Raw genomic sequence first — 20,640 nt, 5'->3', positions numbered from 1 at the left:
CTAGGTTGCTTCTCTCCTTGATTAGTTTCCACCCATTGCCCTTCCTTCCTTCCTTCCTTCCTTCCTTCCCTCCCTCCCTCCCTCCCTCCCTCCTTTTCCTCCCACCCATCCACCCATAGAATAATAGAATAGCAGAGTTGGAAGGGACCTTGGAGGTCTTCTAGTCCAACCCTCTGCCCAAGTAGGAGACATTATGCCATTTCAGACAAGTGGCTTTCCCAGTCTCTTCTTAAAATCCTTCAGTAATGGAGCATCCACAACTTCTGGTGGCAAGCTGTTCCACTGGTTAATTGTCCCCACTGCGGGGAAGTTTCTCCTTAGTTCCAGGTTGCTTCTCTCCTTGATTAGTTTCCATCCCGTTTCTTGCCTTGCCTTCTGTGGCTTTGGAAAATAAATTGACCCCTCTCTTCTTTGTGGCAGCCCCTCAAATATTGGAACGCTGCTATCCTGTCCTCCCCCCTAGTCCCTCTTTTCTCTAGATTGGCCATACCCAATTCCTGCAACTGTTCTTTCTATATTTTAGCTGATGGGTTCCTTTATGGGCATTCTTTCATCAGGATTAGACCCTCAAAGAGAGTCAATAAAACTCTTCAAGCGAACAAAAAAAATGAATGACTTGTTGCTCTTAAGAGTCTATATACAATAAGAACAGAAAGAAGCTTTAAAAAGAACCTAAAAACAATTTCCTACTACCACCATTCTCCATTACGTGCACACCAATATTTACTGTTCTGTTTTGGCCTCTAGTCAAAGCAGACTAGATAGAGCTTGCTGGTTCTGCAAAAAAACAGAACAGAACTGTGGAATGCACTTCTCACCAGAAGCAAAAAAGAAGATGTGCAATAAGAACATTTCCAAATTACAGCCCTCCAATCCCACCCTTTTCCTATTTCCAGAGAGAGCAAATTGGCTGCAAGCCCTTAACAATTAAGAACAAAAAGGGATCTAACTCAGATGTTATAGACACTTTCTTTATATCGCCCCTACAATGTTTCAGAATTGGACAAAGCAATACTTAAGCAAGCGCCGAAGTAAGAATCCATGGATGCTATTCCCAAGGGCCAAAAAAACATCTTGTCTGGAACATTCCCGATTTCGCAGTTGCCCACAAAACAATCTATGAAGCTGCACAGTGTAATGGCTCCCGAAAGAAAGCGACACAAATTCGAGAATCACAATCCCTGCGAGGAAATGAAGTCAACAGAAGCGAACCCGACAGGCTGAATAGGGTGCGATGTCTGCCCCCTTGTTTTTGTCCTACCTAACCAGTAATTTCTAGTTCCTCTGCTAGAGATCAAATTGCCAACATACTCCCATATTGCCAGCAAATTTGGAAAACTCAACAATGGCCACAGGACTGGAAAAAGTCCGTTTACATTCCAACTCCAAAGGAAGGCAATGCCAAAGGATGTTCAAACTATCGCACCATTGCACTCATTTCACATGCTAGTAAAGTTATGCTCAAAATCCTACAAGCTAGGTTCCTGCAGTATGTGGATTGAGAACTACCAGAAGTACAGGCAGGAGTTCAAAGCGGCAGAGGAACCAGAGATTAAATTGCCAACATACGCTGGATCATGGAGAAAGTTAGGGAGTTCCGGAAGAACATCTACTTCTGCATAATTGACTATGCTAAAGCCTTTGATTGTGTGGATCACAACAAATTGTGGCAAGCTCTTAAAGAGATGGGAGTACCAGACAATCTCAATTGTCTCTCGTGAAACTACATGCGGGTCAAGAAGCAACAGTGAAAACTGGACACGGAACCATTGATTGGTTCAAAATTGGGAAAGAAGTCCGGCAAGGCTGTCACCCTGCCTATATGCAGAGCACATCATTAGAAAGGTGGGGCTAGATGAATGAAAAGTTGTAATTAAGATTGTCAGGAAAAATATCAACAACTTCAGATATGCAGATGATACCACTCTAATGGCAGAAAGTGAAGAGGAACTAAAGAGCCTCTTGATGTGGGTGAAGGAGGAGATTGCAAAAAAGGTGGCTTCAAACTCAACATTAAGTAAACTAAGATCATGGCATCCTGCCCTTTAAATTCCTGGCAAATAGATGGGGAAGAAATGGAGGTAGTGACAGGTTTTATTTTCCTGGGCTCCAAGATCAGCGCAGATGGGGACTGCAGCTAAGAAATTAAAAGACGTTTGTTCCTGGGGAGAAAAGCTATGGCAAATCTAGACAGCAGACTAAAAAGCAGAGACATCACCCTGCCAACAAAATTGTCTAAAGGCGATGGTTTTCCCAGTTGCAATGGATGGCTGTGAAGGTTGGACTTTAAGGAATGCTGAGCGCCAAAGAATGGAGGCCTTTGAACTCTAGTGCTGGAGAAGACTCCTGCGAGTCCCTTGGACTGCAAGGCGATCCAACTAGTTGGTCCTAGAGGAGATCAACCCTGACTGCTCTTTAGAAGGCCGGATCCTGAAGAGGAAACTCAAATACTTTGGCCACCTGATGAGAAGGAAGGACTCCCTGGAGAAGAGCCACATGCTGGGAACAATGGAGGGCAAAAGAAGAATGGGACGACAGAGAATGAGGTGGCTGGGTGGAGTCACTGAAGCAGTCGGCGTGAGCTTAAATGGACTCCAGAGGATTGTAGAAGACAGGAAGGCCTGGAGGAACGTTGTCCATGGGGTCATGATGGGTTGGACTCTATTCTCCTACTATTTACATTGGTGTGCTCCAAAGATATGCAGTCTCCCTTTTCTTGCCTAAACTTGCATCCCATCAGTCACTGGATTGGTTGAGACTTGGTCCTACCTGTGTCAACATGGCCTCAGTTTGTATATTCTCTAAGGTCTAATATCTTTTTTCCCCCTCCCGTATACACAAAAAAGCCTCTGTGTTGCAACAAGGCATTCTTCACACGTCAAGCAACAGAGGGACAAAATTACAAGCAGGCATTGCAGAGATAAATCTCAACTCACTCTAAGATCTCCGATATGAATTCGTGCTCAACGAGTCCAGCGGGGAACAAGGTAGAAGCACAGGCTCCAAAATTGTAGAAGGCTTGGGTGATGTCTTTCAGCTCCGGGCACCAAAGATCAGCGTCTGCAAAGAAGAGAAGAAAGGGGTTGAGATCAGGAGGCCAAAAGGGAGAAGAAGAGAACTTGTGATCGGATTTCTGGGTTTACTAGCAGTTTGAAGGTAAATATTCCTTGCCATGCCTACAGTTACTCTTATTTATTTATTTTATTTATATTTTATTTAATCGATTTATAGGCCGCCCAATCCCAGAGGACTCTGGGCGGCTTACAATGATAGAAAAAGAAATAATAAAAAATGAAAATAAAAACAGGTTAAAATCCAATGTATTCTATTGGCCTTTGTCAGAGTCAAAGGGGACCCATGTAGGTGTCAGGCCTGCAGCCATATTCCTCTTGAATCTTTGGCCTGCCACACTTTCTATTATTCTACTATGACTGTTCTATTGTGGGAAAAGGTGAGGGGGGATTGTACGGCATTAGATGCTGTGTAGCCAAAACAAAATTCCTTCTAGAAAGCCAAGGTCATCCTTTGTCTCTGCACCTCTGCACCTGACCAGAACTGGATGAGTGGAACTGCCAGCATGGCAATGGGAGATTGGACCATGAGATAGACTTGTCAGTGTGGGGGCAAGATCTTGAACTTTCAACTGGGTGGGGAAAACCGAGAAGTTTTCAGATTCGAGTTTGCCAGATGTGCCAACACGGCTCCCTTAATAAATTGGAACTTTGAGGAATCCTTTGCCTTGGACTATGATTTAATTTTGGATGCTATTTGGAACCCTAACATTAAGGGTCATAGCTGGCTCTATAGGCAAAGTACAAATCCTAGATATTTGTCTGAGCTAAGTTTGGTTGAAGTTTGGAGGGTGATGCAATAATTCCTATTATCACTTAATGGCTTTGCCCTGTGTTGGCTCTTGGCTGAAAGCTAATCTCCCTTTGCTCACTTTGCTGCAGGGAGTAATGGATTTCCAAACCTGCATTTCTAAAAGCTGCCCCAGTTCAGTAGTTGGGGCTCTGAGTTTCTGTCTCCCTTAAGATTTTTTATTTTTCTTTTAGAGGAAATATTTTATCCTACCTTTTTTAAATATTTCCCAAAAGATTTCATTCTTCTAGGATGAATACACAAGATTCCATGATAAAAAAGACATCCCAGATTCTTGGTGTACCTAAGCAACATGATCTATTACCAAGGTCCCAATATGGCACCTCAAACCCTCAGTTGTTCCTTGGTATCTGCTTTTCTTATTTTCAAAAATATCCTTTCTGTTAAAACGTACGAAGAAATTACCAGAATACAAAACATATTGTCTAACTTCAACTTAAATTTACCCCTTTCCCCAATGGTGGATTCCGGATCCTGTCGCAACCAGTACGCTGTGCATGGGGCCGGGCGTCCTAGTCGGGCATGCACGCTACACATGCATGAGCACGCCACTGCCCTGATGCTTGGCGGGGGTCTCGCAGGCATCACACGCTGTGCGCACATGTGCAATTGGCCAATTGTGTTATAAACAGCTATGGAATGCAGGTGGGCGGATGGGCCAAATGAGCCACCGTACTGGTATGGTGGCTGCTGCTCCCGACTTCTACTGTACGGCCCGGTATGGACCCAGAATTATTTATTTATTTATTTATTTATTTATTTATTTATTTATTTATTTATTTATTTATGTATTTATGTATTTATGTATTTATGTATTTATGTATGTATGTATGTATGTATGTATGTATGTATGTATGTATGTATTTATTTATTTATTTATTTATTTATTTATTTATTTATTTATAAAATTTATAGGCCGCCCAATCTCGAAGAACCTACCACTGCCCTCCCTAACTTCCTCTGGGCTTTATCCATGAGCAATGAGTGACTGCAACCTAATAACTTTGTTCTGAATTACAGGCACCTGTCTAAAAAATCAGCAGTGGACCGAGAAGATTGAAGTCATCATCTATAAACTTGGTTATATCCATTGTGGTAGCTACCGTACAAATGGACGCACCCTTCTTCCAGTGCTTGCTCTAGAAAAGGGCTCACAACATGATTTCGACATTCCAAATGAATTTATTTCTGCAATTGATCCACTGTCCCAATCCTATAGACTGTAAATCCCTAATCAGTGGCCTTGAGCCATTACGAACTGGGTCACAACTGAGTGGAGATGCAGATCACTCCCATGTGCAAGTGGCAGGCACACATGCCCACCATTCATGCAGGTGGGGGTGCACCCATGGTTGTGCCTACTGCTTGCATGGAATCAACACCTGGTATAGGATATAAATCCTTCCATTCCCCACCATCCAGTCAGTGCTGAAGAAGCTTCTTGGAGGAGAAGCGAAACGTCTTCAAAGAAAAAACAGAAATTCCAGTTGTCTCTTGGGAAAAAAGCACCTTTGGGACAACCGTGACCTGGATAACTGAGAAGCTCCACAGAAATCAAGCTAGGAGGTCTCTCGTTCAAGGCGTGTGAAGAATGGGGCTGCAAAGAGTCATGGGCATTCATTGCTGGCCCAGATCTTTGGTCCACTGCAGGGGTGGGTTCCTCCCGGATCGCCCTGGTTCGCACAAACTGGATGATCGGTGAACCCAGAAGTAATTAACTTCCGGGAACGTCGGTACCGCTCCTGGCCCCTGTCACTGGGTGCCTGCAGGGTTTTTCTTTTTAAAAAATGCCTCTCCGGATGATCTTGAAAACCTGCAAGGTTGCTTTGGAAGGGCAGCATTTCCCCCTGCCCCCCTCCATGGGTGCCTGCAGCCTCGGAGCCTGCAGCCTTAAAGCAAGCCTTTGCACAGTAAAGAAAATCTCATGAGCGAGAGAAGTTCTTAATTGCCTTTACTGTGCAAGTTGCGGAAGGCTCCGAGGCTGCAGGCAACCAGGGATGGGGTGGGGGAATGCTGCCTGTCTTCCCCCTCCCAAAGCAACCTCACAGGTTTTCAAGATCGTCTGCAGAGGCGTTTTTAAAAAAATGGTCTTCTTGGGAGGGGGAATGGGCTGCACTCAGAGGAGCCGGTGCCCGGGGCGCCCTGAAACAACGCATCCCCGCCGTCTCCTTCTACTCAGCAAGCGGGGACATCCCGTCTGTGCCCGCTTCCGCCACCTCTGCTCCCAAACGCAACTGTCAGCTGCGAGCAGGTGCTTGAAGCTGCTGCTTGCAGTCATTTACGGCTGCAGATAGATTGTGCCTGTAGCGGGAAGCTCTTCGCCCTGTGAGAGCTCCTCTCCAGCACTCCTAGTTTGGAACATCATCAGTGCTAGAAGGGAGTGGGGTTGGGGGGGAAGGAGGAGAAAGTTAGGAGAAAAAAGAAAAAGATGAGGGAGAGGATTGTGGGGTCCTTTGGTGTTCTCTGAACGTGGTGGTTTTTAATTATTTTAGAGAATTTTTATTTATTTATTGTTTACAGAATGTTTATTACAAGAAATGTTATTCCTTTTTGCAAATGTTGTATTTGTGATGCAGTATGTTGCTTTTAAGTGTTCAGACCAGGTTTATGTGTCTCAAAGTGGCTGCTTTTCTATGGGCAGTCCAGGTTTGTTGCAAGGCAGTGTGTTTCACCATCCTTTTTTAGGTTATTCTGAGGTGGTTGATGGTTCTGTGAGCGTCTGTCCTTTATAATTTTCCATATTGCCTTGATGGTTTTTATTCCAGTGACTTTGTCTTTCCTGTCCTTAGGCTTAGGGAAAAAAATGGTTTCATTGGCAGTGTTTTTTTTGGGGGGGGGGGAATTCTTATTTTTTGGGTGTTTTCCTAGCACTGTCATAGTTTGTGTGTGTGTGTGTGTGTGTGTGTGTGTGTAATGACAGTTATCTACGCATTAATAATGATCTAGTAATATTAATAATATCTAGTAATTAGTAATATCTAGTAATAACATCATCTTGGCCACTCCCACCAGGTCACATGGGTGGCAAGCCACTCCCATCCGGTCACATGGGCAGCAAGCCACTCCCACAAAAGAGGCCATGCCCACAGAGTAGGTTCAAACAATTTTTGAAACCCACCCCTGGTCCACTGATTTTAACTGCTTCAGGGAACGAGCCAAAGTAGCAATTTCATAGCTTCCCACGGTGAACTGAGGTTTGACTTAAAGCTGGACTGTTCTGACCGAGGCTTCCCAAGAGACTGAAGCAAACTCCTTATCCTGACAAAAAATCATTTTATTAATTTGCTGTGAATTCTGCTCATTCACATCCAGCAAAGTCTTTCGAGGGAGGATTTATGGTCACAGACTTTATCTGGCTGGGAGAGCTGCCAGGACGATATCTGCAAAACTTGGCAAGGAGTCTCGGAGAGTCACAAACCAATGAGGCGAACTAATTGTCTCCTGCAACCTCCACTCCCCTTTCGCTTCCCTTTTATTTCCTCTAAAAGGAGCCATTCATCATCCACCTGTGGCCTTACTCCCAAGTCAACCCCTGTTCTTTAGTTGTTCCCTTTGTCTGGAAATTCTGTGCAGGCGCACGCTGGGAACGGGCTCCAGCTGTTCATCTGCCTCACTGATGTCTGACTCTGAAGGCAGCTGATAACTGGCATACGGCCCTCGCCCCTCACAGAATCCTCATCCGAGCCTTCCCCAGACTCCAGGACTGGCCCCTGTTCCTCCCCAACCTCCTCACCGTCCAAATCTGCTGCCAGCTCTGCTGGCCACTGGTGACCCACAACCATGCAAAACACAACTGCCAGTATCTTCTCTTGCTGCATTGGCTTCTCACTGGGCACAGTGTGGGAGAGGCCAAGATGCCTCTTGGAGCAACTGGGCTGGGGAAATGAATGCGAGGAGAGGATGCCAAGGTGCCCTAGCATCCTAGCTACAGAGGGGAGGAGACTCCCAAGAGAGGGGTGGGGAGGGCCTGCCTGCTCCGCAAATGCCAGAAGAAACTCTGCAAAACTCTCTTTGCAAGGTGTCATCTCAAGCTGGAGCTAATCCCAAACTTAATCAGCTTAACTTTTTAAGCCCCGGGATGTCACGGGAGGCGTAGGGAAGCTGACGTAGATAAAGACTTCTTAGAGGAGATTTCCACCCAAGTTCTGCAGCCTGGCTATTTCCTTTTCCGTCTCTTCTCTTTTGCTGGAGGCACTGATAACCCCGCGGGCCCCTCCAGGTGACCCCAACGCTCCTCGGGCCTGGTGATCAGAGAGGAAGGGGTTTTCGGCCCAAACCTCTGCTTTGCTTTGCCAGCCATTTGTGGCCTGCTCTCTGTTCAGTTGAACAACTTTTCCAAATGGAGAAAGAGGAGGAGGGGAAAAGGTAGGGGAAGGGATAGGGGAGGGAGGATTAATGGAGGAGGGGGAGGAGGATGGGAAGAGCAGGAGAGAGGGGGCAGAGGAGGAGGGGAGGGGATAGGGGAGGGAGGGACAGCGAGAGGAGAGGGAGGAACAGAAAGGGAGAGGGAGGAGATGAAGGGGGAGAGAGGGAACAGGAAGAGGAGGGGAGGGGATGGATAGTGGGAGGACAGGGAGAAGGGGAGGAGGGGGAAGGGGGAAAGGGGAAGGAAGAGGAGGGGAGAGGGAAGAGAGGGATAATTGGATGAGAGGGATAGGGAGGAGGGGAAAGGAAAGGGGAGAGAAGAAGAGGAGGAGGAGGGGAGGAGGGAGTTGGGGAAGGGGGAGAAAGAGAGAAGGAAGAGGAGGGGAGTGGATAGGGAAGAGGGATAATTGGAGGAGAGGGAAGAGGAGGATGGGAAAAGCGGAAGGAGGAGGGGAAAGGATAGGGGAGAGAGGGAGCAGTAAAAGGAGGGGATAGGAGAGGGATGGACAGAGAGGAGGAGGAGGAGCGGGGGAGAAAGGGAGCAGGGTGGGAGGGGATAGGGGAAAGAGGGATAGTGGGTGGAGAGGGGGAGGATGGGAAGAGCGGGGGGAAAGGGGACGGGATAGGGGAGAGAGGGAGCAGGAAGAGGGAAGGGGATGGGGATGGAGGGACAGTGGAAGGACAGGGGGAGGAGGAGAAAGGGAGAGGGAGGAGGGGAGGAAGTGGGTGGGACAGGGTAGGGGAGAGAGGGAGCAGGAAGAGGGTAAGGGAGAGAGAGACAGTGGGAGGACAGGGAGGAGAAGGAAGGAAGGAAGGAAGGAAGGAAGGAAGGAAGGAAGGAAGGAAGGAAGGAAGGAAGGAAGGAGCTCCTTCCTTCCAAAATGGGTGGCCCTCCACAATTACCTAATGGGTCCTGTCCTGTGCAATTTGGAAGATGCTCAACTGGGACAGGGCATGGCATAGCAGCAGTAAAAATCCTCTGGGGATTTGAAAGGAAAATGGAGGATGTGGGGGAGACCAGGAGGCCCAGGCCAAAGAGCCTTTATCTGCCCCAAATGGCGAAGGAAACAGAGTGGGGGAACAGGGAAAAGAGTGGAGGGGTTAAGATCGTCAAGACACCAGGTCTTCCTAGGACAAGAGAGCGACGGGTGAGAAGCCCCAATTATTTATGCACAACACATTTGCTCTCACTCCATGAATCTCCAGGCCGTAATAAAACAAGTATGTACAGATAATTGTGAAATAGGACATAACAGTTATAAATGTCAAAATATATTAAAAAGGAGAAAAACACCTCAATGACAAGTACAGGGTCATCGTTTATCCAGGGCCAAGGATAAATAAAATATTTCAAATAACGTTGGCCCGTGCATTGCAGGAGACAAGCTGCCATAGAAAATGATGGTGCATGTGTCGAGGGGAAACCATGTTGAGACTACCTTTAGCTTTCTGCTGACGACACAAATTGTTACGGAATGTAGATGAGATGGAGCTTCGATTGTGGCCATCATCCTGACTGTTTTTGCACCCCCTCTTGTGCAGCACCCACCTTAATGATGCTGGAGATAAGTTTCTGGCTAGTTGTTGGAGCCCTAGCAGGCCATGGCAAGGTAAGAGCTCCTGTCACCAGCCTCATTCTCTTTCCATCTAACAGTTCGAAAGCATGTCCCATGCGAGTAGATAAATAGGTACCACTTTGATGGGGAGACGAGCTAGTGCTCTGTGCAGGCAGTCATATTGCTGACAGCTCTGAACCTTCCCTGTTGTAGCACCCATTGGCGAGGCAACTTTGGGAAGGGAGGCAGCCTGAGGTGACACATATTTTTCTCTCAAAGCCAGTTCTCCCTCCTATGTCACATCTTGGCCAGTGCGCAAGCATGTCCCATAACAGGGCTGAAATCTTGGCTAGCCAAACGACTAGTCTGCAATAGCATTGGAGTCTCCTGGCTACTGTAACATATTGCTGTACGCTAGTAATAATAATAAATAGCAATAGCAATAGCACTTAGACTTATGTACAGCTTCACAAGCAAAGCAGTTTACAGAGTCAGCCTTTTGCCCCCAACAATCTGGGTCCTCATTTTACAGACCTCAAAAGGATGGAAGGCTGAGTCAACCTTGGGCCAGTCAGGATTGAACTCCTGGCTGTGGGAAGAGTTAGCTTTCAATAGTGCCTTCTAACCACTGAGAGGGAGAGAGGGAGGAAGGAATATAGCAATAGCCCTTAGACTTATATACTGCTTCACAGTGCTTTTATAGACCTCTCTAAGTGGTTTACAGAGTCAGCCTCTTGCCCCCAACAATCTGGGTCTTCATTTGATCCATTTCAAAAGGATAGAAGGTTGAGTCAACCTGGTGAGATTCCAACTGCCAACTTTCAGGGAGCTGGCAGCCAGCAGAAGTAGCCTGCAGTACTGCACTCTAACCACTGCCCCACCGCGGCTCACACATGATTCCACCCAGTGATGGGGTTCAAACATTTCTACTACAAAATTTTTACTATCGGTTCTGTAGGCGTGACGTGGCTTGGTGGGCGTGGCTTGGTCTCATGGCAGAGGAAGGATACTGCAAAATCCCCATTTCCTCCCGATCAACTGGGACTTGGGAGGCAGATAAATAGATGGGGCGGGGCCAGCCAGAGGTGCTATTTACCAGTTCTCCGAACTACTCAAAATTTCTGCTACTGGTTCTCCAGAACTGGTCAGAACCTGCTGAATCTCACCTCTGATTCCACCCAACAGCCTTCCACTCCGAAATATATACATTGTTTAATCCAGGGGTTTTCAACTTGGTGACTTGTAAGGCTTGTGGACTTCAATTCCTAGAATTCCTTCTGCTGGAAAATTCTGGGAGTTGAAGTCCACAAGTCTTAAAAATGGCCAAGGTTGGACATCCCTGATTTAATCTTTCCTGGGATTGTTGCCTCATTAGATCTCACCAACATCACCCAAGAACTCAACACACCCCGGGCCAGAATGCCAAAATCAAGATTTCATTGAAGCATGAAAAATTGCATGAGATCCAACACTCGCACAGCGATGAGGACATTCTTAAACGAGGAAATAGCAATAGCAATAGCAGTTAGACTTATATAGCGCTTCATAGGGCTTTCAGCCCTCTCTAAGCAGTTTACAGAGTCAGCATATCGCCCCCACAGTCTGGGTCCTCATTTCACCCACCTCGGAAGGATGGAAGGCTGAGTCAACCTTGAGCCGGTGAGATTTGAACTGCTGAACTGCAGATAACAGTCAGCTGAAGTGGCCTGCAGTACTGCACCCTAACCACTGCGCCACCTCGGCTCTAGATGAACAGTTGATGGAGGAGGGGAACCAGATGCCCCATCCCATAAGGGAAGTGTGGTGCCAGCCCGACTCATGCCTTGTTTAACAATAATGCACTGACTAAGCTCCAATTAGCCCATACACAATGTTCTGAATCGCAACCACATTAGAATTTAGTGTGGGAATCCTGAGCCGTTCCGGGTCATTGGACGCATTTGGCATTTTGAGAGCATGTTATGAGTATTCCCACACAATGGTTGCTGGAGAACTCATAGGCCAGAAGGCAGACAAAGCATAGCACACACCACTTGATTTTTCTAAAAATACCACACTCAGATATTTTTGAGAAATACCAGTCATGCACAAGGCAGGGTTTTGTTTTGTAGTTGTTGAGAAAGAAAGAAGAAAAGAAAGAAGGAAGGAAGGAAGGAAAGAAAGAAAGAGGGAGGGAGGGAGGGAGGAAGGGAGGGAGGGAGAGAAAGAAAGCAGAAAGGAGGGAGGGAGGGAGGAGGGAGGGAGGGAGGAAGAAGGGAGGGAGGGAGAGAAAGAAAGAAGAAAGGAAGAAGGGAGGGAGGAAGAAGGGGGGGAGGGAAAGAAAGAAAATAAGGGAAGGAGGGAAGAAAGGAAGGAAGAGGGTGGAGGAAGAAGGAAGGAAGCAAAGGGGAGAAAGAGAAAAAAAAGAAAGAGGAAGGGAGAAAAGGAAGGAAGGAAGAAAGGAGTGAGGGAGGGTGGAAGAAGGGAGGAAGGGAGGGAAAGAAAGAAAAAGGAGGGAGGGAAGAAGGAAAGGAAGGAAGAAAGAAAGAAAAAGGAGGGAGGGAGGAAAGAAAGAAAGAATTTGGCATACTAGAAAGTTTGTGCTCCATGGATTCCTTGTTTCCTTTTCACACACTGCAGAAACCATCCTCCACATAAGCTCACAATAATGGCCAGGAGCTGAAAAGCCAACATATTTGGAAGGCACCAGATTTAGAAAGGCTGAGATTTAATTTTGCAGGAAATTACAATATCCAAATCCAGCCTGATCATCCATGTTTTTCAGTCTTGTGTGGATGAAAATGAGCATGTATAACATCCCCATTCTCATGACAACAGTTAGTGCTTCAATACCACATTCCATTCTTATATATGAAGTATTTTACGCTTTGCTCCATCCTCTTTATATGTAGCCTGCATTATTTTCACTTCCATTAGCTAATTTTTTAGAAGTATTTTAGTAAAAAAATAATAGGAGAAAAAGCTCAGAAAACCACCAAAGTATGCTGCTGACAAATATTACTTATGCATATTGAAACACAGTTCTAGGCTGCATTAACAGAGGGATATAATCAAGATCATGTTGAAGTGTTAAAACCACTTTATAATGCCTTGGTAAGGCCACACTTGGAATCCTGCATCCAGTTTTGGTTGCCACAATGTAAGAAAGATGTGGAGACTCTAGAAAGAGGGCAGAGAAGAGCAACAAAGAGGATTAGGGGACTGGAGGCTGAAGATATGAAGAACGGTTGCAGGAACTGGGTATGTCTAGTTTAATGAAAAGAAGGACTAGGGGAGACATGATAGCAGTCTTCCAATATCTCAGGGGTTGCCACAAAGAAGAGGGAGTCAAACTATTCTCCAAGGGACCTGAGGGTAAAACAAGAAACAATGGGTGGAAACTAATCAAGGAGAGAAGCAACTTAGAACTGAGGAGAAAATTTCTTGACAGTTAGAACAATTACTGGAACAACTTGCCTCCGGAAATTGTAAATGCTCCAACGCTGGAAGTCTTTAAGAAAATGTTGGATAACCATGTGTCTGAAATAGTATAGGGTTTCCTGCCTAGGCAGGGGGTTGGACCTCCAAGTTTCCTTCCAACTAAATCTACTCTACTCTATTCTATTCTATTCTATTCTATTCTATTCTATTCTATTCTATGCCCTTCAACAGAATACCTTGCAAGATACCTGTATTGTTTTGATTTATGCTCTGGTGGCCCATTTTGGGTACCAGTGTCTCTTTCCTTGATCATCACTCTTATAAAGACATGAGCCACCAATCTGAAGGCTCTCACATCTCTGCCATAATTTAACCCCGGGGAGACAGAAGCCTGGCACTTGCAGGTTGGATACAGTGGGTGAATATTCTAAACTTGCTCTCAAATCCTGTTGTAAATTTGTCTGGGGCTTTTTAAGTTTTCGTGGAAGTGAGCTCGTGATCCATACTGGTGCTTTTGAGCTGCACTGATTGAATAGCTTGAGTCTAATGCTTTCTCCAGCTGGCAAAAGCCAAAATGTTTATTGCTGTTGCGCTCTTCACCCTCTCCAAGAATGATGACCCTACAGAGAACAAGAGCCAGAAAAAATCAAATCCGGTAAACATGCCCGCTCTTTCTCGGAGCTCTTGCGGTGAAAGGCAAGCCACTTTCCTGCAATCGAAGACGGAAATGGGAAGACCGTCTCTTCCTGTGCTGAGAAAGCCATTAAAGCATCTCTCTGCCTCTCTTGTCTACTTTCCCATCTGCTGGATGAACCTGGGGCCCTGATACTTGCGCCCACACGTTCCCCCCCCCCACGATGGAGAAGCACAGGAGGCCCGTGTTGTGTCTTCAAGAACACGTCACACAGACCTCATGTTAGTAGGTTATTGGGCACCGTTTTTAGTGAGGTTTTCACTAAGTTGCAATTATAGAATGCAGAATAATAGAGCTGGAAGGGACCTTGGAGGTCTTCCAGCCCAACCCCTGCCCAAGCAGGAAACCCTATATCATTTCAGACACATGATTGTCCAGTATCTTCTTAAAATCTTCTTGAACACTGCTGGCTGCCCCCCCCCCCCACCGGGGACATGTCATCTCCTCGTTCCATCTCCCCATGATGTCATCCCATTTGGTTGATGCCACACTCTCCTCTATGTTACACTGCGACAGAACTTTATTCCCTTCGGGAACTCCCCCTTTCCCAGGGATGGCCTTCTTGCCTATCAAGATGCTTCCTTAATGACGGATCTTGGGATCCCGAGAGGTGGCATGCAAAGAGACTTCTTAGGGTTTTTTTACAGGGGTTTTTAAATCAAATTTTAAGGGGGGCAGGGGGGTTGATACGGATGGCTCAGACAGGCTTGGGGGGGAGTCTGCCAGGGCACAGGCCAGAGCTAACTAATGGACATGGGTCGGGAGTGCTGGGAAGGGTTGGGATTCTGGGGGAGACATTAAGCCATTCCATTGGGGGGTTCACCATCTCTACTGTTTGTGGGAGAGGCAGATATGGTGGGGGCCAAGGGCCAAATTATGTTCAGGGGACGCGGGTTCGCTGTTTAAGAGCGATCGCGCATTCCGACCCTCATCACCCTTCTCACACCCCTGGGTGCTTGAGATTTCAGGACCCTGGTCTCCGGCTGGTGTCATTTAACGCCAGGTCCGTGGTACATAAGGCTCCCCTCATTTACGACCTCATACAAGAGGGTAGAGCGGACCTGGCATGCATTACAGAGATCTGGCTGGGCCATGAGGGGGTGTTCCCCTTAGTGAATTATGCCCACCAGGCTTCCGGGTGTTTCACCAGCCGAGAGCCCAGGGCATGGGCAGGGCAGTGGCAGTGGTTATTAGGGAAAGTCTCGGACCTCAGGAGGTCACTGTGCCTCAGATAGGTGGGTGTGAGTCCCTTTTTGTGAAATGGGGCCTTGGAATTCAGGTGGGCCTTTTGTTATGTACCTGTCTCCCTGCTATGTTTCATTGGCCCTGCCGGAGCTGCTAAATGTGTTAGCTGGATTGGCGGTTGATTTCCCCAGGCTTATGATCCTGGGGGATTTCAATCTGCCTTCCATTGGCAAGACATCCAAGTCAGCTCGGGAGTTCATGGCTTCCATGATGGCTATGGACCTAACTCAGTTAATTCAAGACCCCACCCATCATGGGGGATGCACGCTCGACCTGATTTTTGTCTCTGGGCAGTGGATGAATGATCTAGATTTAGGGGATATTTCTATCCAACCCTTGTCATGGTCAGATCATTTCCTCATCAGGCTTGACTTCCATACTGCTACCCCCTCACCGCAGGGAGGAGGAACCGACTAGATGGTTCCGTCCCAGGCACCTGATGGACCCTGAAAGGTTCCTGATGGAGCTTGGGACTTTTCCTGAATCCCTTGCTCACAACTCGACCGAAGCCCTAGGGGAAGCCCGGGATAGGGCGGCCACTGGGGCTTTGGATCGTGTTGTGCCTTTGCGGCCTCTGACCCGGTGTCGATCCCGGGTAGCCCCCTGGTTTACCGAGGAGCTCCGGGAGATGAAATGACGGAAAAGACACCTAGAGAGTGGTTGGAGGGCCAGCCGGTCGGAATCTGATCGAACACTAGTAAGAATTCATATTAAATCCTATGTAGTGGCGATAAAAGCGGCAAAACGGCAACATTTTTCCGCTCTTATCGTGTCCACAGATAACTGCCCAGCCGCCCTGTTTAGGGTGACCCACTCCTTACTTAACTGGGAAAGACCCCTTGCAGGATAGGGCTGAAGAATTTGTTCAGTATCTGCAAGATAAAATTGCTCAGATCTGGACAGGCTTGGACTCTGACTGGGTAGATTCAGGCGAGTCGATGGGGATGAATCTTGTGGAGACCATCTGGGATGAGTTTGACACCGAGGGCATGGACAGGATTATGGGGAGACTCAGTGCTGCCACTTGTGTGCTGGACCCGTGTCCCTCTTGGTTATTCTCAGCTTCCCGGGAGGTGATACGAGGCTGGCTCCAGGCAATTACCAATGCTTCGTTGAGAGAGGGGTTCTTTCCCACCGCCTTGAAGGAGCCGGTGGTGAGGCCCCTCCTTAAGAAGCCTTCCCTGGACCCAGCTTCTTTAGCCAACTATTGTTCGGTCTCCAACCTTCACTTTGTAGCGAAGGTTGTCGAGAGTGCAACAGCACGTCAGCTTCCTCAGTTCCTGGATGAAGCTGTCTACCTGGATCCGTTTCAGTCGGGTTTCAGGCCCGGATACAGCATGGATACGGCATTGGTTGTATTGGTCGATGATCTCTGGCAGGCCCGGGACAGGGGCTGCTCCTATGTCCTGGTCCTATTAGACCTCTCAGCGGCTTTCGATACCATCGACCATGATATCCTACTGCGACAACTTGGGGGGTTGGGAGTGGAGGGCACCGTTTTACGGTGGTTCTTCTCCTACCTGTCGGATCAGTCGCAGTTTGTGTTGACTGGAGGGCAGGGATCAACCCCGAGGCGCGTCACTTGTGGAGTGCCCCAGAGATCAGTTCTCTCATCCCTCCTGTTCAACATATACATGAAACCACTGTGTGAGATCATCCGTGGTTTTGGGGTACAGTATCATCAATATTCTGATGATACCCAACTTTTCATCTCTACCCCAAACCTCCCAAACGATGCCCTCGGTGTGATGTCCCAATGCCTGGAGGCTGTGCGGATCTGGATGGGGAGGAACAGGCTCAAGCTCAATCCCTCCAAGATGGAGTGGCTGTGGTTTCCGTCATCCTGATTTGTGCATCTTGTTCCATCTTTGATGATAGGGGGAGAAATTTTAGCCCCCTCAGAGAGGGCCCGCAATCTGGGTGTCCTCCTGGATACGCGGCTTAGTTTAGAAGAACACCTGACGGCCGTGACCCAGGGGGGGGGGGTGTTACCAGGTTCACCTGGTACGTCAGTTGCGCCCCTTCCTGGATTGGGATGCTCTGTGCATGTCATGCCCTCGTCCTTTCTCGCCTGGACTACTGTAATGCTCTCTACATGGGGCTGCCCTTGAAGAGCACCCAGAGGCTTCAACTGGTCCAGATGCGGCTGCGCAGGTTATCATGGGGGCATCTAGGTGCTCCCATGGTATACCCCTTTTAGGCGGCCTACACTGGTTGTCTTCCGGGTGAGATTCAAGGTACTAATTATGACCTTTAAAGCACTCCATGGCTTAGGCCCAGGATACCTGCGAGACCACCTACTGCCACCGATAGCCTCCCACCGTCCAGTGCGATCCCACAGAGTTGGCCTCCTCAGGGTGCCGTTGGCCAGTGTCGGCTAGCGACCCCCAGGGGGAGAGCCTTCTCCGTGGGAGCGCCTTCCCTCTGGAATGAGCTGCCCCCGGAGCTTCGTATATTCCCTGACCTCCGGTTCTTCCGACGCGCCCTAAAAAGCTGGCTTTTCCAGCAAGCCAGCCTGGCCTGAACAAAACAAAATAAATTATTGATCATTGTTAATTTTAATTGAACTTTTTTTAAAAAATGGCATTGTTAATTCTAATTGGGTTTGTTTGGGATATTCTATTTAATTCTTTTTAACTTTTGTAATATGTGTTTTTTTTTAATGTTGTACGCCGCCCTGAGTCCTTGGGAGAAGGGCGGCATATAAATCTAATAAACCAAACCAAGCCAAACCAAAAAAGCCTCCAGTGTTCTGACCCAGGCTTCCTTAAAAATCATGAAGCAAAGAGACTTGGTCCCGGCAAAACCACTTTTATTTACACGACTGTGAATTCCTTTTATTCACAGTCAGCAAGGCTTGGCAAACAGTCTTTCAGAGGAAGGTTTATCCACATGAACCTTATCTCGTTTGGAGAACTGCCAAATAACTAGTTTCCAAAGGCAGGGCAAGACAAAACTTGCCAGAGTCTCTTATAGTCACAAACAGAACTTCCCACTCTTGAAATGACTGAATGAATGAATTCTTTCCTGCAAAAGCCCCCTCCCCATTCGCTCCTCTTTTGTTTCCTCTGGGAAGGGCCAATCACCTCCTAGGTGTGGCTTTACTCCCAAGTTGACCGTGCTTTCTTAGGTGTTCTTGTTCTTCTGGCAGCTCCGCGGACGTGCACACTGGGAACAGGCTCCAGCTGTTCCTCTGCCTCGCTGCTGTCTATCTCCCTCTCAGCCTCCGACACAGAGCCCTCGTCTGAGCTTTCCTCAGCCCCCAGGACTGGCCCATGTTCCTCCTCAACCTCTTCACTGTCCAATTCTGCTGCCAGCTCCACTGGCCCCCAGTGGACCACAACATTCAGTGATGGAGCACCACCAAGTTCTGCAGACAAGTTGTTCCACTGGTTTATTGTTCTCACTGTCAGGAAATTTCTCCAGTTTAGTTCAACATTGCTTCTCTCCTTCATTTGTTTTCATCCGTTGCTTCTTGTCCTGCTCTCAGGTGCTTTGGAGAATAGCTTGACTTTCTCTTCATTGTGGCAGCCCCTGAGATATTGGGACACTGCTATCATGTCTCCCCTGGTCCTTCTTTTCATTAAACTAGACATACCCAGTTCCTGAAACCACTCTTTATTCTTCAAGAACATGTCCCTTAGTAGGGTTATTGGACATTATTTTTAGTGGGGCTTCCACTGGAATAAGTTACAGTGGGCTGCAGCCCGTTTCCTGCTCACTGAATCTGAGAGGTGCTTAAAACACGAGTCACTGAGCAATTATTCCTCTAGGACACACTCCAGATAGCTCTGAGGGCTTCATATTCTGATTCCCAGATAGGGAGACAGGCCTGGTTTTAGCCATTAGAGCATCAGTATGAGGAAGGGAGATTAAGGGGAAAGAGAATTGAGGTAGCTCGGAGGAATCACTGCTTAGCATGTGATATGGATGCAGAGGGACCGGAAGCCTCAGTGTTTGATGCTTCCTGTTCGTCTGCACCCCTGTTTTACTCAGAACAAACATGTCTACACACAGGTGGCTGAATTCCCAATGCCTAGGTGGCCTGTGAATCTGCCTGGCACAGAAGCTAGACCAGGAGTGTCAAATTCAAGGCCCATGGGCCAGATCCGGCCCATGGGGCGCTTAGATCTGGCCCTGGAAACATCAAAGAATTGTTTTGCTAGCCCTCTCCCAGTGAAAATGGAGCCGTTTTTGGCTGCAACGGCCTCCTGCAGCCCTCTGCAAGTGAGAACGTTTTGCTGTTTTCACTGGCAGAGGGCTGCAGGAGGCTGTGGCAGCCAAAAACAGGGCCAGGGGAGTTGCACGGCCCACCCCTCGGGCTCCATTTTTGCTGGCAGAGGGCTATCAAAACAAACTAAAAAGAAAACAAAAGGAGAAATGTTCTCCCTTTTGCATTTGAGCATGGAAGAAGGGGACAGGAAAGGAGAAAGGGAAAGAGGAAAGAGAAAGATGGAAAGATGGAGAGCAAGGAAGGAAAAAGAAAAGAAAAGGGAAGGAAGTAAAGAAGGAAGATTATAATGAGAGGGAGAGAGGGTCTGAGGGAAAGGAGAATGAAGAGGAAAGAAAAAGAAGAAAAGGGAAGGAAGGAAGGAAGGAAGGTAGGTTATAATGAGTGGGAGAGAGGGTTTGAAGGAAGTCCTGCCTTAGCACTTGGCCACCACAGGTTTGAGTGACGTTGAGCTGGCCACATCCCCCCTGGCCACACACACACACACCACAAGGTCAAACACAACAGTGATGTGGCCATCAATGAAATCAAATTTGACACCCCTGAGCTAGAGCATGTAAGCTTTTAAGAGAGGATGAAATGAGAATTTCCAACCAAACATGTGGGGGAATCTAAAGCCTGCAAGCTACATGGTGGGGCTAAGGGTTATGCTTGCCCCACGAGGGACACCCGGCATTTGTGATGACACATGAGTTCTGCTTTGAGTTCCTGTCAAAGCTCCCTATTCAACCCTTAGGATCATCCGGGGCAGGAAGTAGATCCCCATCTTCTCCTCTCAGACCTTCTCTTCGCTTCCTTCTCCTGGCAGCTCTCTAGCTTCCTCCCTTTCAACCCTCTTACTGCTCCTTGCTCCCCTGGCTTCCAAGAATTGATTCGTGCCAGATGTTTGCTTCCCTCTCCATTCCTGTCCCGCTTTCCCTTGCTCGGACACACCCACCCTCCTGGCTCCAGGACAGCAGCAATTGTGTGCTCAGCTGTAGCCCAGGGTCAGCTTGGCAGCTGTGCTGGAGGCTTGTAGTCAAATTCTGCGGATGACCAAGCTAGGCGTGGCCCAGAGTCAGCCTTTTGCGTTTGCCCATATTTTGTTGATATTCATTGATAAGGACTTGAAAACTGACCTGGTGAGGTTCTTGGGGTGTGGAGCGGTTAAGAGGCCTTCCCAGTGTTCCCTTTAGGACAGGAATCTCCAAACTCTGGTCCGAAGACCGACACTAGGCCAAGGCATGCCAGAAACTGGGCAGCACAAA

The 20,640-nt window shown here is 47.8% G+C and overlaps 1 protein-coding gene across 1 annotated transcript in view; it reads right to left on the bottom strand.

The window, feature by feature from the left end:
* Positions 1-20,640, bottom strand: part of FAM178B (family with sequence similarity 178 member B) — a 260,763-nt gene that overhangs the window by 199,908 nt on the left and 40,215 nt on the right. Inside the window, exon 3 of the mRNA XM_032229885.1 lies at positions 2,937-3,060. Within this exon, the coding sequence (XP_032085776.1) occupies positions 2,937-3,060 (124 nt within the window). The remainder of the gene's footprint in view (positions 1-2,936; positions 3,061-20,640) is intronic.

Source organism: Thamnophis elegans, chromosome 13 (genome assembly GCF_009769535.1).
Source record: "Thamnophis elegans isolate rThaEle1 chromosome 13, rThaEle1.pri, whole genome shotgun sequence".
NCBI classification, from domain to species: Eukaryota; Metazoa; Chordata; class Lepidosauria; order Squamata; family Colubridae; genus Thamnophis; species Thamnophis elegans.
The sequence above is the reverse complement of the archived record's forward strand: the minus strand, read 5'-3'. Positions and strand labels throughout refer to the sequence as shown.